This window comes from Citrus clementina, unplaced genomic scaffold, assembly GCF_000493195.1.
Source record: "Citrus clementina cultivar Clemenules unplaced genomic scaffold, Citrus_clementina_v1.0 scaffold_2, whole genome shotgun sequence".
Lineage (NCBI taxonomy): Eukaryota > Viridiplantae > Streptophyta > Magnoliopsida > Sapindales > Rutaceae > Citrus > Citrus x clementina.
In genome coordinates this window covers 35,499,679-35,513,577 of record NW_006262688.1, presented here as the reverse complement: position 1 = coordinate 35,513,577, position 13,899 = coordinate 35,499,679, and the positions used below count along the sequence as shown (strand labels likewise).

General features: G+C 37.8%; 2 protein-coding genes across 2 annotated transcripts; both read left to right on the top strand.

Annotated features, from left to right (window-relative positions):
• Positions 1–3,855: 3,855 nt before the first annotated feature.
• On the top strand, positions 3,856–8,125 carry LOC18050471 (aspartic proteinase). The gene is made up of 14 exons (XM_006449703.2): positions 3,856–4,277; positions 4,858–5,235; positions 5,344–5,404; positions 5,548–5,642; positions 5,744–5,856; positions 5,966–6,134; positions 6,235–6,274; positions 6,479–6,543; positions 6,724–6,837; positions 6,934–6,998; positions 7,133–7,289; positions 7,379–7,498; positions 7,644–7,732; positions 7,825–8,125. The coding sequence occupies exons 2-14, from the start codon at positions 4,864–4,866 to the stop codon at positions 7,907–7,909; spliced, it is 1,545 nt and encodes a 514-aa protein (XP_006449766.1). The 5' UTR covers positions 3,856–4,277; positions 4,858–4,863; the 3' UTR covers positions 7,910–8,125.
• Positions 8,126–9,638: 1,513 nt separating this feature from the next.
• LOC18050470 (mitogen-activated protein kinase kinase kinase 18) lies at positions 9,639–13,829 on the top strand. Its single transcript, XM_024191006.1, has 3 exons — positions 9,639–11,073; positions 13,279–13,370; positions 13,485–13,829. The coding sequence occupies exons 1-3, from the start codon at positions 9,825–9,827 to the stop codon at positions 13,827–13,829; spliced, it is 1,686 nt and encodes a 561-aa protein (XP_024046774.1). The 5' UTR covers positions 9,639–9,824.
• The last annotated feature ends 70 nt before the right edge of the window (positions 13,830–13,899 follow it).

Sequence of the window (13,899 nt, the reverse complement as noted above, 5' to 3'; positions counted from 1 at the left end):
TGATTAAACTCAATCTATCTACGTAGGAGTTGCATTATCTTTACAAATTTACATTATCTTTACAAATTTCTTCTTCCAATACTGAGAGACAAGGAAGCCAGACGTATAAGGCAAACAAGTCATTAAGCATCTGCGGATTGGATAGAGGTCAAGAAAATACGGCTATACTATTTGACACGCAAGTGATTATTGATTAAAGGAACCTGAAACAGTCGAATTGAAAGATACTTCCAGGCAACTACGTTGGCCAATCAATTTGGCCTTCTGGGGAGGTCAAATTCATTCAATAAAGAAGCGTTTGGTAGTAGTTGTTTCGTGAATAAATTTCTTTTGTAATCAAGATAAAGTTGTTTAATTGGACAAGTCAGATACGTTGTTGACTTTCCGTGCACTTTGATTGAGATCACGTTCAGCCAGCCCCAGGGCCAATCAATCTCATTATGGGAATCGTTGAAATTGAATAATATTTTTGTTTCTGGGAAAACGGAACGTGGAACTTTGTGGGTCGCACCGTACATTTTTTTAATCCACCGTACACTACCAGTTTGCAATGATCGATCTTCTGTTTCTTTGAGAAGTATCGATCTTCTTTAACTTCACTTCTTCACCAACGGCTTTGTTCTGTGTTTATTTACGACTTTGTATCGTGCGATTGCGACGGCACATGCAAGCACATGTGCGTGTGCCCTAGGGCTTTGCATGGTTTTCATTCTTGACTTGTTTTCTAATTCAGTGCACTTCTTTCGTTTGGTGTATGTGGTCCGGGGGGGGGGGGGGGGGGGGGGGAAAATATTAAATTAAATTAAGAGACGTCTGGCCGCCTGACTCTTTTTTTTTGAGAGAAATAATTAACTTTTGGTCCAATTTGGCTTCTATGATCACATGAAATTCGAGGTAAACAATGTGATGGACTATAGGTGGGGAAGAAGCGGCCATTCCAACTGGCATTTTGGGTTACAGTTGATTTATATCAAATTTAATGAGAAGCCAAACTGAATTTGGTAACCAGAGTGGCATATTGTACGGTATAATCAATAATCTGACATTTTCCTTTATGTAAGGCCGTATGAACTAAACCTAAGGCCCGTAATTGGATCCGCAAATATTTGGGGCCCATTGTTTTTATTTTTTATTTTTTATTTTTGGAGTAATGTTATTCGCACCCTTTCATTATCCTCGTAAACTCCCCATAAAGTGAATTACATTTAAAGATAAATAAAAATTAAACGCATTTAAGAATTTTTCCAACAAATTACTTGCATTCATAATCAATTTATTTTTTTTCTTTTTGTTTTCTACATGTCACTTTCTATAGAACAAAAATGAATTTAAAAAATTTAGAATAACCTGCTTTTCTTTTCTTATTTCTTACTGATTAAGAATTTCTATATCTAAGATTGCTTCCAAATTATAATTAAAAATTTGTGTAATTTAACTTAATGATTGACATTCAAAAATTCATCACCCATAAAACTTCTTTATTTATCTGTAGGGTAAATTAAAAAATTACATTCTTCTACTTTTTGGGCAATCGTGGGCTGTTTGGGCATGGTGAACCCAAACTATCTGAACCCATTCTTTACTTCAATCAATAGTATTTGGGTTTCCCCATTCCCACAGCCTGATTTTGTAAAAACACCCCATTCATTAATGCACTCCGCTAAAATGTTTAAAACAATGTTGTTTTGTAAATACACCACATTTACTACCAGAATAACCCTGTATAACTGTTTTTTTCAAAGAAATATATTATCATTTCTTTTTGCAAGAGAAATATACTACCATTAAACAAGTACACACGGCACTATAATTCTAGAGTGATATAAAAAAAAAGACTTAATAGTTCAGTAGATTTGAAGTAATGAACTCAAAAAGACTGGCTAATTAATATCACGATTTCCAGCAAGACAGTGAAATTAGATATTTGTGAACATTGTTAGTTTTTTGAGGCCAAATGTATGCTTAAAGAGGGTTAATGAAATACCTGATCAGTGAAACAATTTCGGAAGTGAATCAGAATTAATTCTATTTGTTTGTAACAAGGTGAGATTACCAAGCTTTATCCATAATCCATGTCTCATCTAACAAATAAAGACCCCATCAAGATGATCATAGAGAAGTGCAATTTCTAGAGCGAGTGATTATAATGGTAGACGAAGGAGATTTCAAGTTTCATCGATCAATATTGACATACACAAACTGAAAAGTGTGACGATTTGCGGGTACATGATTCAGAATCTATACTCGAAGAAGTATCAGTGCCTGAGCCTGCGTTGCCTTTGCCTCGGATCGATAGAGCTAATTATCAGATATGGGGGATTGGAATCCTACGTTAGAAGATTATTTCAGTGATAACAATAATGTGCAACAACAACGTCCTGTGTTGTCGCGTAAGCACTGATGAATAATGAATCGGGCCGGTCTTTCCATGCTTGAAAATTTAATGTTTGATGAACAATGATCCGAATAATACGTAGTTAGTTACAGTGATCAAATCCCAGCCTACATTGCCTTCGCTTGAAGCTAGTTCATGTCACTGGCTGGGCATTTTATTTACTTCTTTTAGGTTTCCTTTGAATGTCTACTAACTTCTTTTAAGTAACTGTCTTTCTCAATCGTAATTCTATGAATAGAATACTTTCGTGTTTTGTCTTTCAGTAGCTAACGCCTGTTAAGTGTTAACTTGGTTTTTCAATGATCATTTTTCGTTTACTAAAGTAAAAAAAAAATAAGAGATTGCGTTTAGTAATTAATCACAATTTGCTATTATTATTATTATTTTCTTTCTACTGTATTACAAAACAGATCACACTCATTTTACAAAAGTTATCAAAGACAGAGAAATGTAAAACGCGAAAGGTTTAAGCCTTTACAAGCATAATGCTTACGATTGGTATTTTCTACATTAATTTCTTGCCTTGTATATATTTAATTATGTGTATCTGATCAGTATAAATATTTCAAATTTATTTATTTACTTATGTAATAAAAAAGTGCGTATGCTTCCATCAAATCTTTCAATTTAATCACTTTCGTACATGAATTCAAACCTATAAAACAACTATGAAAAGCCACTCCGGAACTTTTTGCAACAATGCCGAGATCACACATGATAGGGTTTTCTTGGTTCATAATTGGTGCGCGGTTGACACCTGAAATGAAATTCGGATTTTAATTAGAATTTAAAAGACATACAATGCGCATAAAAGCACGTAACCAATGGGGTGAGCGAGCGAGCAAGCAATTGTATGACTTTCACCAATTAATGAAACACTAAATATTCTTTGTTTGCCTTGGCCATATTCTGAACTCTGAAGCAATTTTTGTTTCTTGCACTCAATTATATGCTTTAATTAGTTGGGGGTATCTCGCTAGTATCATTATTGAAAATTTGATCATCCAAACTTCAAACCCACAGCATTGCCCCTTGCTTCTCCGCAACATCTTCCCTTCTTTTGTTTTCCAAACCAACTTTCTCTGAACAAGTTTTCTGAGTTTCATACTCAGCATTCTACTTCCACATTATTAAAACGCCAAAAACCCATTAATATCAATAGACATTTTGTCAAGGTATAACCTAATCTCATACTTTAATCAGACCACTGACGCGTCATTCATATAAAATAAAAAGTGAGTCGAGAGGCACGTTCAAAAGGTTCTAAACTATGAAATTATATAAAAAAAAAAAATATTTATATTATGGAAAATCCATAAATAAATTAATAAATAAAATGCATGCTTTTCACCGACACGTAAGCAAACGAGGGGGGTATGTGTCGCGTGCTCAGCAACCAAATGCATGCTTCAATAGCACGTAAAGAAACTCAGTAATGACGCCAACATCTTGATCGGGCGTGTCGTTTGCCGTCACACCATAAACGGATAAAAAACCGTTTGTAAATCGCAGCCCACCACGTTAACTTGCATCCAAAACTTCCGCACCTCTTATTCACCGTCCACGACACATTCGACGGTGACGATCCACATTTAAAAATCATAGTAAACCAACTCGCAAAGCACGGAATCCCATCGCTATCACGCCTTGCGTCCGCTATATTTAGAGTCCCAACAACGAGCAATCCGTGAGTCCTAAATCGACGGTTAAAGGTCAGCACTTTGGTAAAAATCTAACGGTTTAGATTTAAATAAAAATAGAACCAAAACAGCTGAGCTAGGCCCCGGTGGCTGACGGGTAGCTTTTATAGTCGAGTCTCTCGCGCTCTCGATATTCATTCTTTCGTTTGCGTTACGAGTCGACTTTGATCTTTCAAGTTTCGGTGAGTAATGTCTTATTCAACTTTTAAATTCTGATGTTTTGTTTCTATATAAATTATTGCTCTATTTTTTTAATGTTATTTGATCGAATTTATTATATTACATTGTGAAAATTTCTCGGTGACTTCTGGCGGGTAAACGTGAATTTAACGGTGGATTCCGGCAAGCTTCTCTCCATAAACGGCCAATCAAGTTGTTTATTGCATTTTACGTTTCATTTTTTTTTTCCGGTTTTCTCTGCTTTGAAACGAGCAGGTTTAAAAAAAAAAAAAAAAAATCAATTTTTGATTGTTTTGTATGTGTAGGTAATTTATGAACTGCTTAGCTAAAACTTGTACTGTTCAATTTTTTTTCTGATGGAATCAGTATATTTTCTTTTATTGCTTTATCTTAAAAAAAAAAAAATCAAATTTTTATCATTTTTGTTCTGAGAGTATTGAGTAATGAATGCTGAATAAAGAATGGTTGTGAATTAGGATTATTCTGCATTGTGAGAAGCATTTTCATCTAATTTGATTGTAAATGTTAGTCGTTTATATTGTCTTCACTGAAGTTGTATTTTCAATGATGTGCACTTTTTAGGCGATCATGGGAACCAAAATCAGAGCAGTAGCGTTGTCTTTGTTCCTCTCAAGCCTTTTGTTTTCTCTGGTGGCTTCTGTGTCCAATGATGGATTGGTTAGAATAGGGCTGAAAAAGATGAAATTGGATCCCAACAACCGGCTTGCTGCCCGGCTGGAGTCCAAGCATGGCGAGGCGTTGAGAGCTTCTGTTAAGAAATACGGATTTCCTAATAATCTCCGAGACTCTGAGGATACTGATATTGTTGCATTGAAAAACTATATGGATGCTCAGTACTACGGTGAGATTGGTATTGGTACTCCTCCACAGAAGTTCACTGTAATCTTTGACACAGGTAGCTCTAATTTGTGGGTGCCTTCAACTAAGTGTTATTTCTCGGTGAGCTTTTAAATTCTTGTCCAATATAAATGTGGCTCAAATTGGTACTTATAAATGAAATAAAGTAAATTGGAGGTAGGGGGACTTATGACTTTGCTTGTTGCTTAGGTTGCTTGTTACTTTCATTCCAAGTACAAGTCAAGCCAATCCAGTACATACAAGAAGAATGGTTAGTTTTCTGACTCTAAAATCTTCAGAGTTCCTAAAGTTTGTTTCGAGTTTCACACCAATCAACATGAGAAGGATGATGTTTTGCAATGACATACTACTGTGAATGAACTCTGAGATTTTTTTGGATCATCAATGATGTAGGTGAATCTGCTTCTATTCAGTATGGTACTGGAGCTATTGCTGGTTTCTTTAGTTATGACAGTGTCAAAGTTGGTGACCTGGTTGTCAAAGATCAGGTGAACTTATGCTTTTTACTCCTCTGCTTGTATAAGCTCCAATAAGTTTGTTAGACTATCATGTACTGAATATTGGCCCTTTTCATTTTTTTCCTTTTCAGGAATTTATTGAGGCAACCAGGGAGCCTGGTGTCACATTTATGGTGGCCAAGTTTGATGGCATATTAGGACTTGGGTTTCAAGAGATTTCAGTTGGAAATGCTGTCCCAGTTTGGTAAGTGCAGGGATCCTCAAGCCAAATCAGCTATTTTGCTAAACTTTTACTTGCTTCAGTAGTAGTTGGTAGTCCCATGTTTCTGATGATGAGTTTTTTTTTCTTACAGGTACAACATGGTCAAACAAGGCCTAATTCAGGATCCAGTTTTTTCATTTTGGCTTAACCGCAATCAACAGGAAGATGAAGGTGGTGAAATTGTCTTCGGTGGTGTTGATCCAAGTCATTACAAAGGCAAGCACACTTATGTTCCTGTGACGCAGAAAGGCTACTGGCAGGTTGATCACTGAAAGTTTCTAATTTGATGGCATGCTTGATTAACATTTTTATATTGATTTACTATGTTTGTTCTCATTTTGTTTATTCTGCTTGTGATAGTTTAACATGGGTGATGTTCTTATTGGCGGTAAACCCACTGGTGAGTCCCTCTTGATATTACAGTCTGCAAAAAGAAGTACTGTTCAATAATTGAAAGAATTGAAAGAGAGACTTTTCTCATGTTCCCCCCCCCCCCCCCCAACCTCAAAAAAAAAAAACAAAAAAAAACAAGAAGAAGAAAGTGTCATGTCATTTTTCCCCAGTTGTTATGTCGTTTTGACTGCTAGAGAATTGTGTGTTTCAGGATATTGTGCTGGAGATTGTTCAGCAATTGCAGATTCTGGTACTTCTTTGTTGGCAGGTCCAACGGTATGAATACACTTCAAATTTTCAGCTTTTAGGATTTTCTGATAAATCCCATACTAGATATGTGCTTTGCGTGATGTGCTGCTCATTTTGACATGGATTTTGATTGTGGCAATAATTTCCTGCTTAATCTTATTTCAAAAGTCAATAAATGAAACGCCCTCTCTCTCTCTCTCTCTCCAGACTGTGATTACCATGATAAATCATGCTATTGGAGCCTCTGGAGTTGTTAGCCAACAATGCAAGGCAGTTGTTGAGCAATACGGACAAACAATTTTGGATCTTCTTCTGTCTGAGGTGGATACTTTGATTTTATTCTAACTGTCCCATTCTGGTAGGATTGACTGATTATATTTATGTCATTTATATTTTGCCCTGATTTTGGCTTTACAGGCACATCCTAAGAAAATTTGCTCCCAAATGGGATTGTGCACCTTTGATGGAAAACGTGGTGTTAGGTTAGGCTCTCAAGAGTTGCCTTACATCCTATTCTTTTTCATCTTGTTTTTGAGTATCCATGTTCTGTGGGGAACAATGAAAATTATGCTACCATATCCATGACAGTTGTCATAAAATGAAATGTGTTTTGTAGTACGGGCATCGAGAGTGTGGTGGATGAGAGCAATGGCAAGTCTTCCGGTGTTCTTAATAATGCAATGTGCTCTGCTTGTGAGATGGCAGTTGTATGGATGCAAAACCAGCTTCAGCAGAATCAAACACAAGAAAACATTTTGCAATATGTCAATGAGGTGGGAATTGAAATGAACACAATACTTCACTCAATAATTCATTGAGGCATTTATTCTTATGCTGATTTCAGCCTCTGCTGCTTTTACAGCTTTGTGACCGAATGCCAAGCCCAATGGGAGAATCAGCAGTTGATTGTGGAAAGCTCTCTTCCATGCCTATTGTTTCGTTCACTATTGGTGGCAAAGTGTTTGACCTCTCTCCAGAGGAGGTACGGTGTCGATAGCTATTTATTTTAGTCATTAGTAATTTCTTTGCAACTGTAGATAATTCTAAATGGTAAAGAAATAGAAGTGAAGGATGTCGCAGCAGCATAGCATATGACTCATGGCATTCATTCTTGTTGGTTTCACCAGTACATTCTGAAGGTGGGCGAAGGTCCTGAGGCTCAGTGCATTAGTGGATTTACTGCTATGGATGTTCCTCCTCCCCGTGGTCCTCTCTGGTATTCAAGAATCTGATGGCATAGTTTTCTTATGCTTTCTGTTTATTATTATTTGATTCTCAAAAAAATGACCTTTGTGGTGATAAATGCAGGATCTTGGGAGACGTCTTCATGGGTCGCTACCATACAGTCTTTGATTTCGGTAAGCTCAGAGTCGGATTTGCTGAGGCTGCATAAATGGATCTTTGGGCCGCTTCTCTTTCGATATAATACTCCATGTCTTTTATTCGCTAAGATATATATTATGTACCCTTATAATGGAGTTGGTGATAAAATCATGTGAAGCCGTTAGCCTCAGACGTGATGGCTATAAAACGATTTCATGTTTGCTTGTAAATATTTTTTCTTTTCAGTGATTGTTTTATATAGTAGAAGGTACTAATGTATGCTTTATGTTTTCGAAACCAACCATCTCCCCTTCCCCAGTCGAAGGATTACAAGCAAAGAAACAATAGATTAGTGGTTAAGCAAGAAAAAGTGGTTCCCGTGGTTTGAATTAATTTAGTGGATTAAGACCTTCAAATCTCACGTCTTATTATTACTCATCAGATTGGGTTTTATAAAAGACAGGTATGTGGTGGAATTCCATTGAGGCTGTGAAAGCAACTAGTTCAAGGTTTGGAAGTGGAAGCTTGCGTCAACCAAGATTCAATTAACAGAAGCTTGAAAGTGAATAAAGGTGTATTATTGAAGGCAATCAAAACTGAGCTGAAACAAACGTCATACGGTGGCTGTAAAGGGCCCTTTATTACTTTTTCCAAACAAATCTGATTAGATGTGATTGTGATGTTGGGGGAAGACGGAAAGAGTTTCCTCTTGAGAAACGATAAAGCATGACGAAGAGCTTTGTTCTAACGGCGATACCATTGCAATGGCGACCTTTTAACTTTCAATAAAGTCAAGGCTTTTTTTAAACGGAAAGTCGAAGCATGAAATTAGATGAATCATGACACTGAAAAGGTAAAGAAAAGGAGGCTTTCGTGGCTGGCACATGAAGAAAACGACTTGGCACGCAAAAAGTAAAGCTTATGCTTTAAAAAAAAATTGTATATTTATGCGAGAATGACCAGTACAAGTCTGTTATTGGCTAAAAAATTTTCGTCGGTCTTTTATTATTACATTACATAGAGGACTTATCAAGTTTTTGTTGTTATTTAACGGATTTATAAGAATAATATTATTTAGTACCGGCTACAAAGATCAGATAATGTTGAATGAAAAGTGGAGGTGCTGCAGCATATATACAATCATACATCAATCAGCATTGGCTGATTACAGAAATAAACGTAAGATGCATTGTAAAGCAGGAGACAGGTTATTGCTAAAGCGAAAACACGAGTTGGGATTTGGAAAAAGTAGTCAGCTTGTACTGTTTTATTCTTCGAGCTCGTAACATTCACACCCAAAATGCAAGAAACGTAACTGCTAAGTTTTATAGCAATTGGATATCAGCAAATATCACGTTCACCTATAGTGTGCTGCTTTTGCAAATTATTTATTTGATGATAGGTGGGTCATGGTATTACTAAACGTGAAATGAAGGTTTACTTGTTAGTTAAATCTAGGATCACATATTACAATAATAATATAATTAAACATTCACAAAGTCCAAATGCACTTTGAATTACAAGTTCAAATAGATAGAAGAAGATCCATCCCACCAAATGATCCCAATCCATTGTATTGGCGTGCTGTCCCGAGCAAGTGCTGCCACGTGGGTGGGCGTTATAATTCACAGCTATTCAGCCAAGGTAAGCAAAACCGCCGCCCAAATCGGCTAAAATTTTCCATCACTCTGTTCCCGACACGTGGAGGCTTCTGCTTTAGAGTGAACCGGCATTGGCCGCCATTCAATTCGAATTCATAAAGAAAGAAAGGCATAAAGTTTGAAAGTCAATATATAAACAAAAGCATGCTTCTCGCATTAAAGCCAACCAGAACAAACAAACACACACACACACACAAACTACAAAGTGGGAGAGAGCATATAATATATATTCAGCTTTGAGCATCCATATAAAATATTATATACCCAACAAACTAAACAGACCTAACAACAATTAATCAGCAGAAGTATATTCATCTAAATAACATGGACTGGACAAGGGGCCAAACCATTGGCCGCGGCTCAACCGCCACCGTCTCAATTGGCATGTCTAACAGATCCGGCGACGTCTTTGCAGTGAAGTCTGCTGAGCTCTCCAATTCGGAATTCCTCCAACGGGAACAAAGAATTTTGTCTGCGTTGGCGTGCCCTCAAATTGTAGCATACAAGGGGTGTGACATTTCAGCGGAAAATGGTAAGATCCTCTACAATCTCTTCTTGGAGTACGCACCCGGTGGCACGCTTACCGATGCAATTCGCAGCGGTACATGCCTGGAAGAGGGCAGAATCCGTTCGCACACGCGGGCAGTATTACTCGGCCTGCAGTATCTTCACTCCAATGGAATAGTGCATTGTGACATTAAGGGTCAAAATATACTGGTCTCTAAGGATAATGAACAAGGGGCAAAAATTGCTGACTTTGGTTGTGCTAGGCGTGCTCGCGTCAACGAGGATGAGGTGAAACCAATTTGTGGAACACCTATCTGCATGGCACCTGAGGTGGCGCGTGGCGAAGAACAGGGCTTCCCTGCTGATGTGTGGGCTCTTGGATGCACCGTTCTCGAGATGGCAACGGGGCGGCCCCCTTGGCCCGATGTAGCCGACCCGATCTCCGCACTCCACAGAATTGGATTCTCCAGTGATACCCCAGAAATTCCAGGGTACATGTCTAAGCAAGCTCAGGATTTTCTGAGCAAGTGTTTGATAAGAAACCCGGGGGAGAGATGGTCAGCAAGTGAACTTCTTGAACACGGCTTTGTCAAAGAACAAAATTTTAAACTCTCGACACTGACAGAGCATGAAACTTATAATTCGGAGAGTCCAACAAGTGTATTGAATCAACAACTTTGGGACTCGACACTGACAGGTTGTTCATCAGCTTCTGCTAAGGAAAGAATCCGGCAATTGATCGGTGAAGGCAGCTCAGAAATGATCAACTGGGCATGGGATGAAACTTGGGTCACAGTGAGAAGCAAAGAGCCAGGAGGAATCGGGTCCCAGCTGGACTGTAACCTGTCATCAGCTGCTGCAAATGTAGTTCCCATTGGTGGTGGGGCAAGCAGAATTTCGGCTGCTGAGGAATGTGACATGGATATTCATATTATTATTCCTGATCCCGATGATCAGTTCTTTAGCACTAGTGAGGCAAATACGTGTAACACTAGCAGTATTAGCAACATCAGCAGACGTGATAAAAGTTTACTAATGGCATGTAAATGTACAAATCATATATTATGTAGAAACCTTTTTTCAAGGAATCAAAAGTTTTGCTTTATAATATTAATTAACTCTGCATGCCTAGAGCCAAATCGTCATCGTTCATCACAATTAAGTCTTCTTGGTTTGTCCACCCCTTGGCCATCTCCAAGAGCCAGCTCTGTTTTTAGCCCAAACACGTGCATGATCTGGGTCCAGATGCAATATTTCCTAGTCATCTTTACAACTGGGGCTCGGTTAAATAAAAATATAGGCATGCAGGTTTTGAACCGCAACGACCAATTCAGATCAGCCAGCCATGCATAATGCGCCCATGGGATCCAGATTAATTCCTCCGCTAAACTGTTACTAATTTGATTTCCCAAGTCATTAAACTGGAGAGAAAACAAGTCAAATCTCGAAAATACAAGGCAGCCCACATCAGTCCTCAGGACCATTAATATTTAGCATGTAAATATTTAATAAAACCCAAAGGCATCAACCTCCCGTTCTTATTACTTTTGCAATATGAAAAATAAATAAATAAATAAATAAATAGGTCCTCTTATTTAAAATCCCAATTACGAAATCTCTTCTCTCTTATCTTACACCTCCTAAAGCACAGTGTATTCTTACAGAGAGAAAGGTGCTTAAAATGACTTTCTTTTTTATAAGACTAGGTCTACAATCATAGCTGCTGTGTGCCCAGTGTGCTTCAAAAAAAAAAGAGCACATCTTTGTAAATTGTAATGCGTAATTGCAGAACTTACAGCCCGTTTATAGTTTCAGTGTTCTCAGTTTTCAAGTCAAATTAATCAAGTTGAAGGATGCCATCGTCGCTTGATGTCTTGGCCCACCTTCCTCCTAAATCAGCGAAGTGGCCCACTACATCTACAATTTCTGCAGCCTTATCTTTAGTGTTCAGTGCCCAACCACTCCAAAACCAGACCTAATGCCTTGTGATCTCTACTTCCATGCCTCTAAAATTAATCAAATTAGATGATGAACCTGAAAGCACAAGTCAATCTTATTGGCCTTTTCACCGGGCACTCCAAAATATTTATTTGTTAAAGATATCTCACCACTTGTTAGCTAAGATAGATATAATCAAGATGGAAAACCATTTAAGGCTATAACACTCATCGATTAGCTAATACCATTCATTTTATCCATTTCTTATCCTCCTCTTATCCACTAATCTTCTAACATGCTCTTTTAATTATTCTTTAATTCTTTGCCATTCTTGGTACTCGTGCTCGCTGTCAGACGTGTGCTTACTACTTTGGGATATTCTTAAGAATTTTCCTTTTTACTTTAAGGGGAACTTGCACGGTAATGCTCTCGATCCCTTTTATGGGAAGAAAAAAAAAATTAATTCCGCGGCTTTTCGCTCAACGTCTGTAAGATTTGAAAAAATAAGCTTGAAAATTGAAAAACTCTCTGTGAGCAGAACTAGACAAATTGAATGAGAAGAAAGGGATGGTAGGATTTGAACGATGAAATATGATGGCCACCTTAAACATGGGCTTAATAATGAAAAAATAAATGGAACTTCGAAAGTTGTTAAGCTGTCGAATCACGACCAAATAAGCCAAATAAGCATCCAATTCAGAAGCTGATTCGTTTGAAGCGCACAAGGCTTTGTATTTCGGTTCATTCTCATTCTATGCATATTCCTATAGACTTGGTGGCAAGATTGCATTTTAGGGCTTGTGAGAATACCATGAGTCCGAATTAGTGAATATTGAGCTCCAAAAAGGTTGTATTAATTATATTTTCACTTACAGAAGATTTTGAAAAGATGAATTGCACTACTTCACATCAATTATCGGAACTAAGTGTCTTGTATTAAGTGACTTTTGAATCTTTAGTTAATTACAATTTACTAGGCCTTTGTAAAGAGAAGTCATATAAATGTTATACTAATTAGCTCTAGGTGCATGGCTCTGTCATGTGTTCTTGCGCTAGGTCAACAAGACAATTTAAAATTTGTCTCGCATCTCATTTCTCTCCTTATATAAGTGCAGCCACCAATGAACGAGCAATGCAAACCTTCTTATGACCTTGTGCTCTTAACTCACTCCTAAACTTAAACAGATGGCAAACGTGGAATGTAATCTCCCAGTTGAAGTAGTAATCGATAGTTCCATTATCACTACTAAACAAGAAAATTTTGGTCAATCACTCGGCGTTTCTAAGCCAGCAATGTCACAGTCTTCATCATTATTAACTAGGTTCCACGCAGGCTATTTCAGAATAAGCCTCTCTCTTTGTAGCCTAGCGTTGCTATGGAAGATTTTGAGTGAGCCGAAAAGTGACTCACAAAATATCTGTCATGTACTTTGCATGCTCCCTTTCACATCTTTTCTATGGCTGTGGTGGCTGGCGTTTTTTGCGCAAGCATCATTGTCTCTTCTCTATATTCTGAGATGTTTCTTTCACTTTCACTAGGTGAAGGCAGAGTTCTTGCACCATGTTGGAGTTAACTACTTGTATGCTCCTTGGATTCCGTTGCTTCTTTTGCTTCAATCAGCACCATTAACTGTTCTTAACAAAGTTGTCTATCCTGTTCTTTGTTGGGTATTTTCGGTTCCAGTGGTTTTACTCGATGTAAAGATATATGGGCAGTGGTTTACAACAGAAAAGAGGTTTTTATCGGTTTTTGCAAATCCAACCAGCCAGATATCGGTGATAGCTAACTTCACGGTTGTGCAAGCAGCGGCACAGATTGGATGGCAAGAGAACGCTGTTTGCATGTTTTCCTTGGCATGGTGCACTGTATGGTACTCTTTATAACGCTTTCGTCAGCATTTATCAGGCAGCAATACCTTCCTTCAATACTCCGGCCAGCTTTCTTGTTGTTCTT

Excerpts from the sequence above, each read along its gene's own strand:
- LOC18050471 (XM_006449703.2), top strand. The coding sequence starts at position 4,864 with ATGGGAACCAAAATCAGAGCAGTAGCGTTGTCTTTGTTCCTCTCAAGC. Across the intron at positions 6,135-6,234 it reads CGCAGAAAGGCTACTGGCAG|TTTAACATGGGTGATGTTCT; the intron begins GTTGATCACTGA and ends TGCTTGTGATAG. Across the intron at positions 7,290-7,378 it reads TTTTGCAATATGTCAATGAG|CTTTGTGACCGAATGCCAAG; the intron begins GTGGGAATTGAA and ends CTGCTTTTACAG.
- LOC18050470 (XM_024191006.1), top strand. The coding sequence starts at position 9,825 with ATGGACTGGACAAGGGGCCAAACCATTGGCCGCGGCTCAACCGCCACC. Across the intron at positions 11,074-13,278 it reads ATGTACAAATCATATATTAT|GCTATTTCAGAATAAGCCTC; the intron begins GTAGAAACCTTT and ends GGTTCCACGCAG. Across the intron at positions 13,371-13,484 it reads ACTCACAAAATATCTGTCAT|GTGAAGGCAGAGTTCTTGCA; the intron begins GTACTTTGCATG and ends CACTTTCACTAG.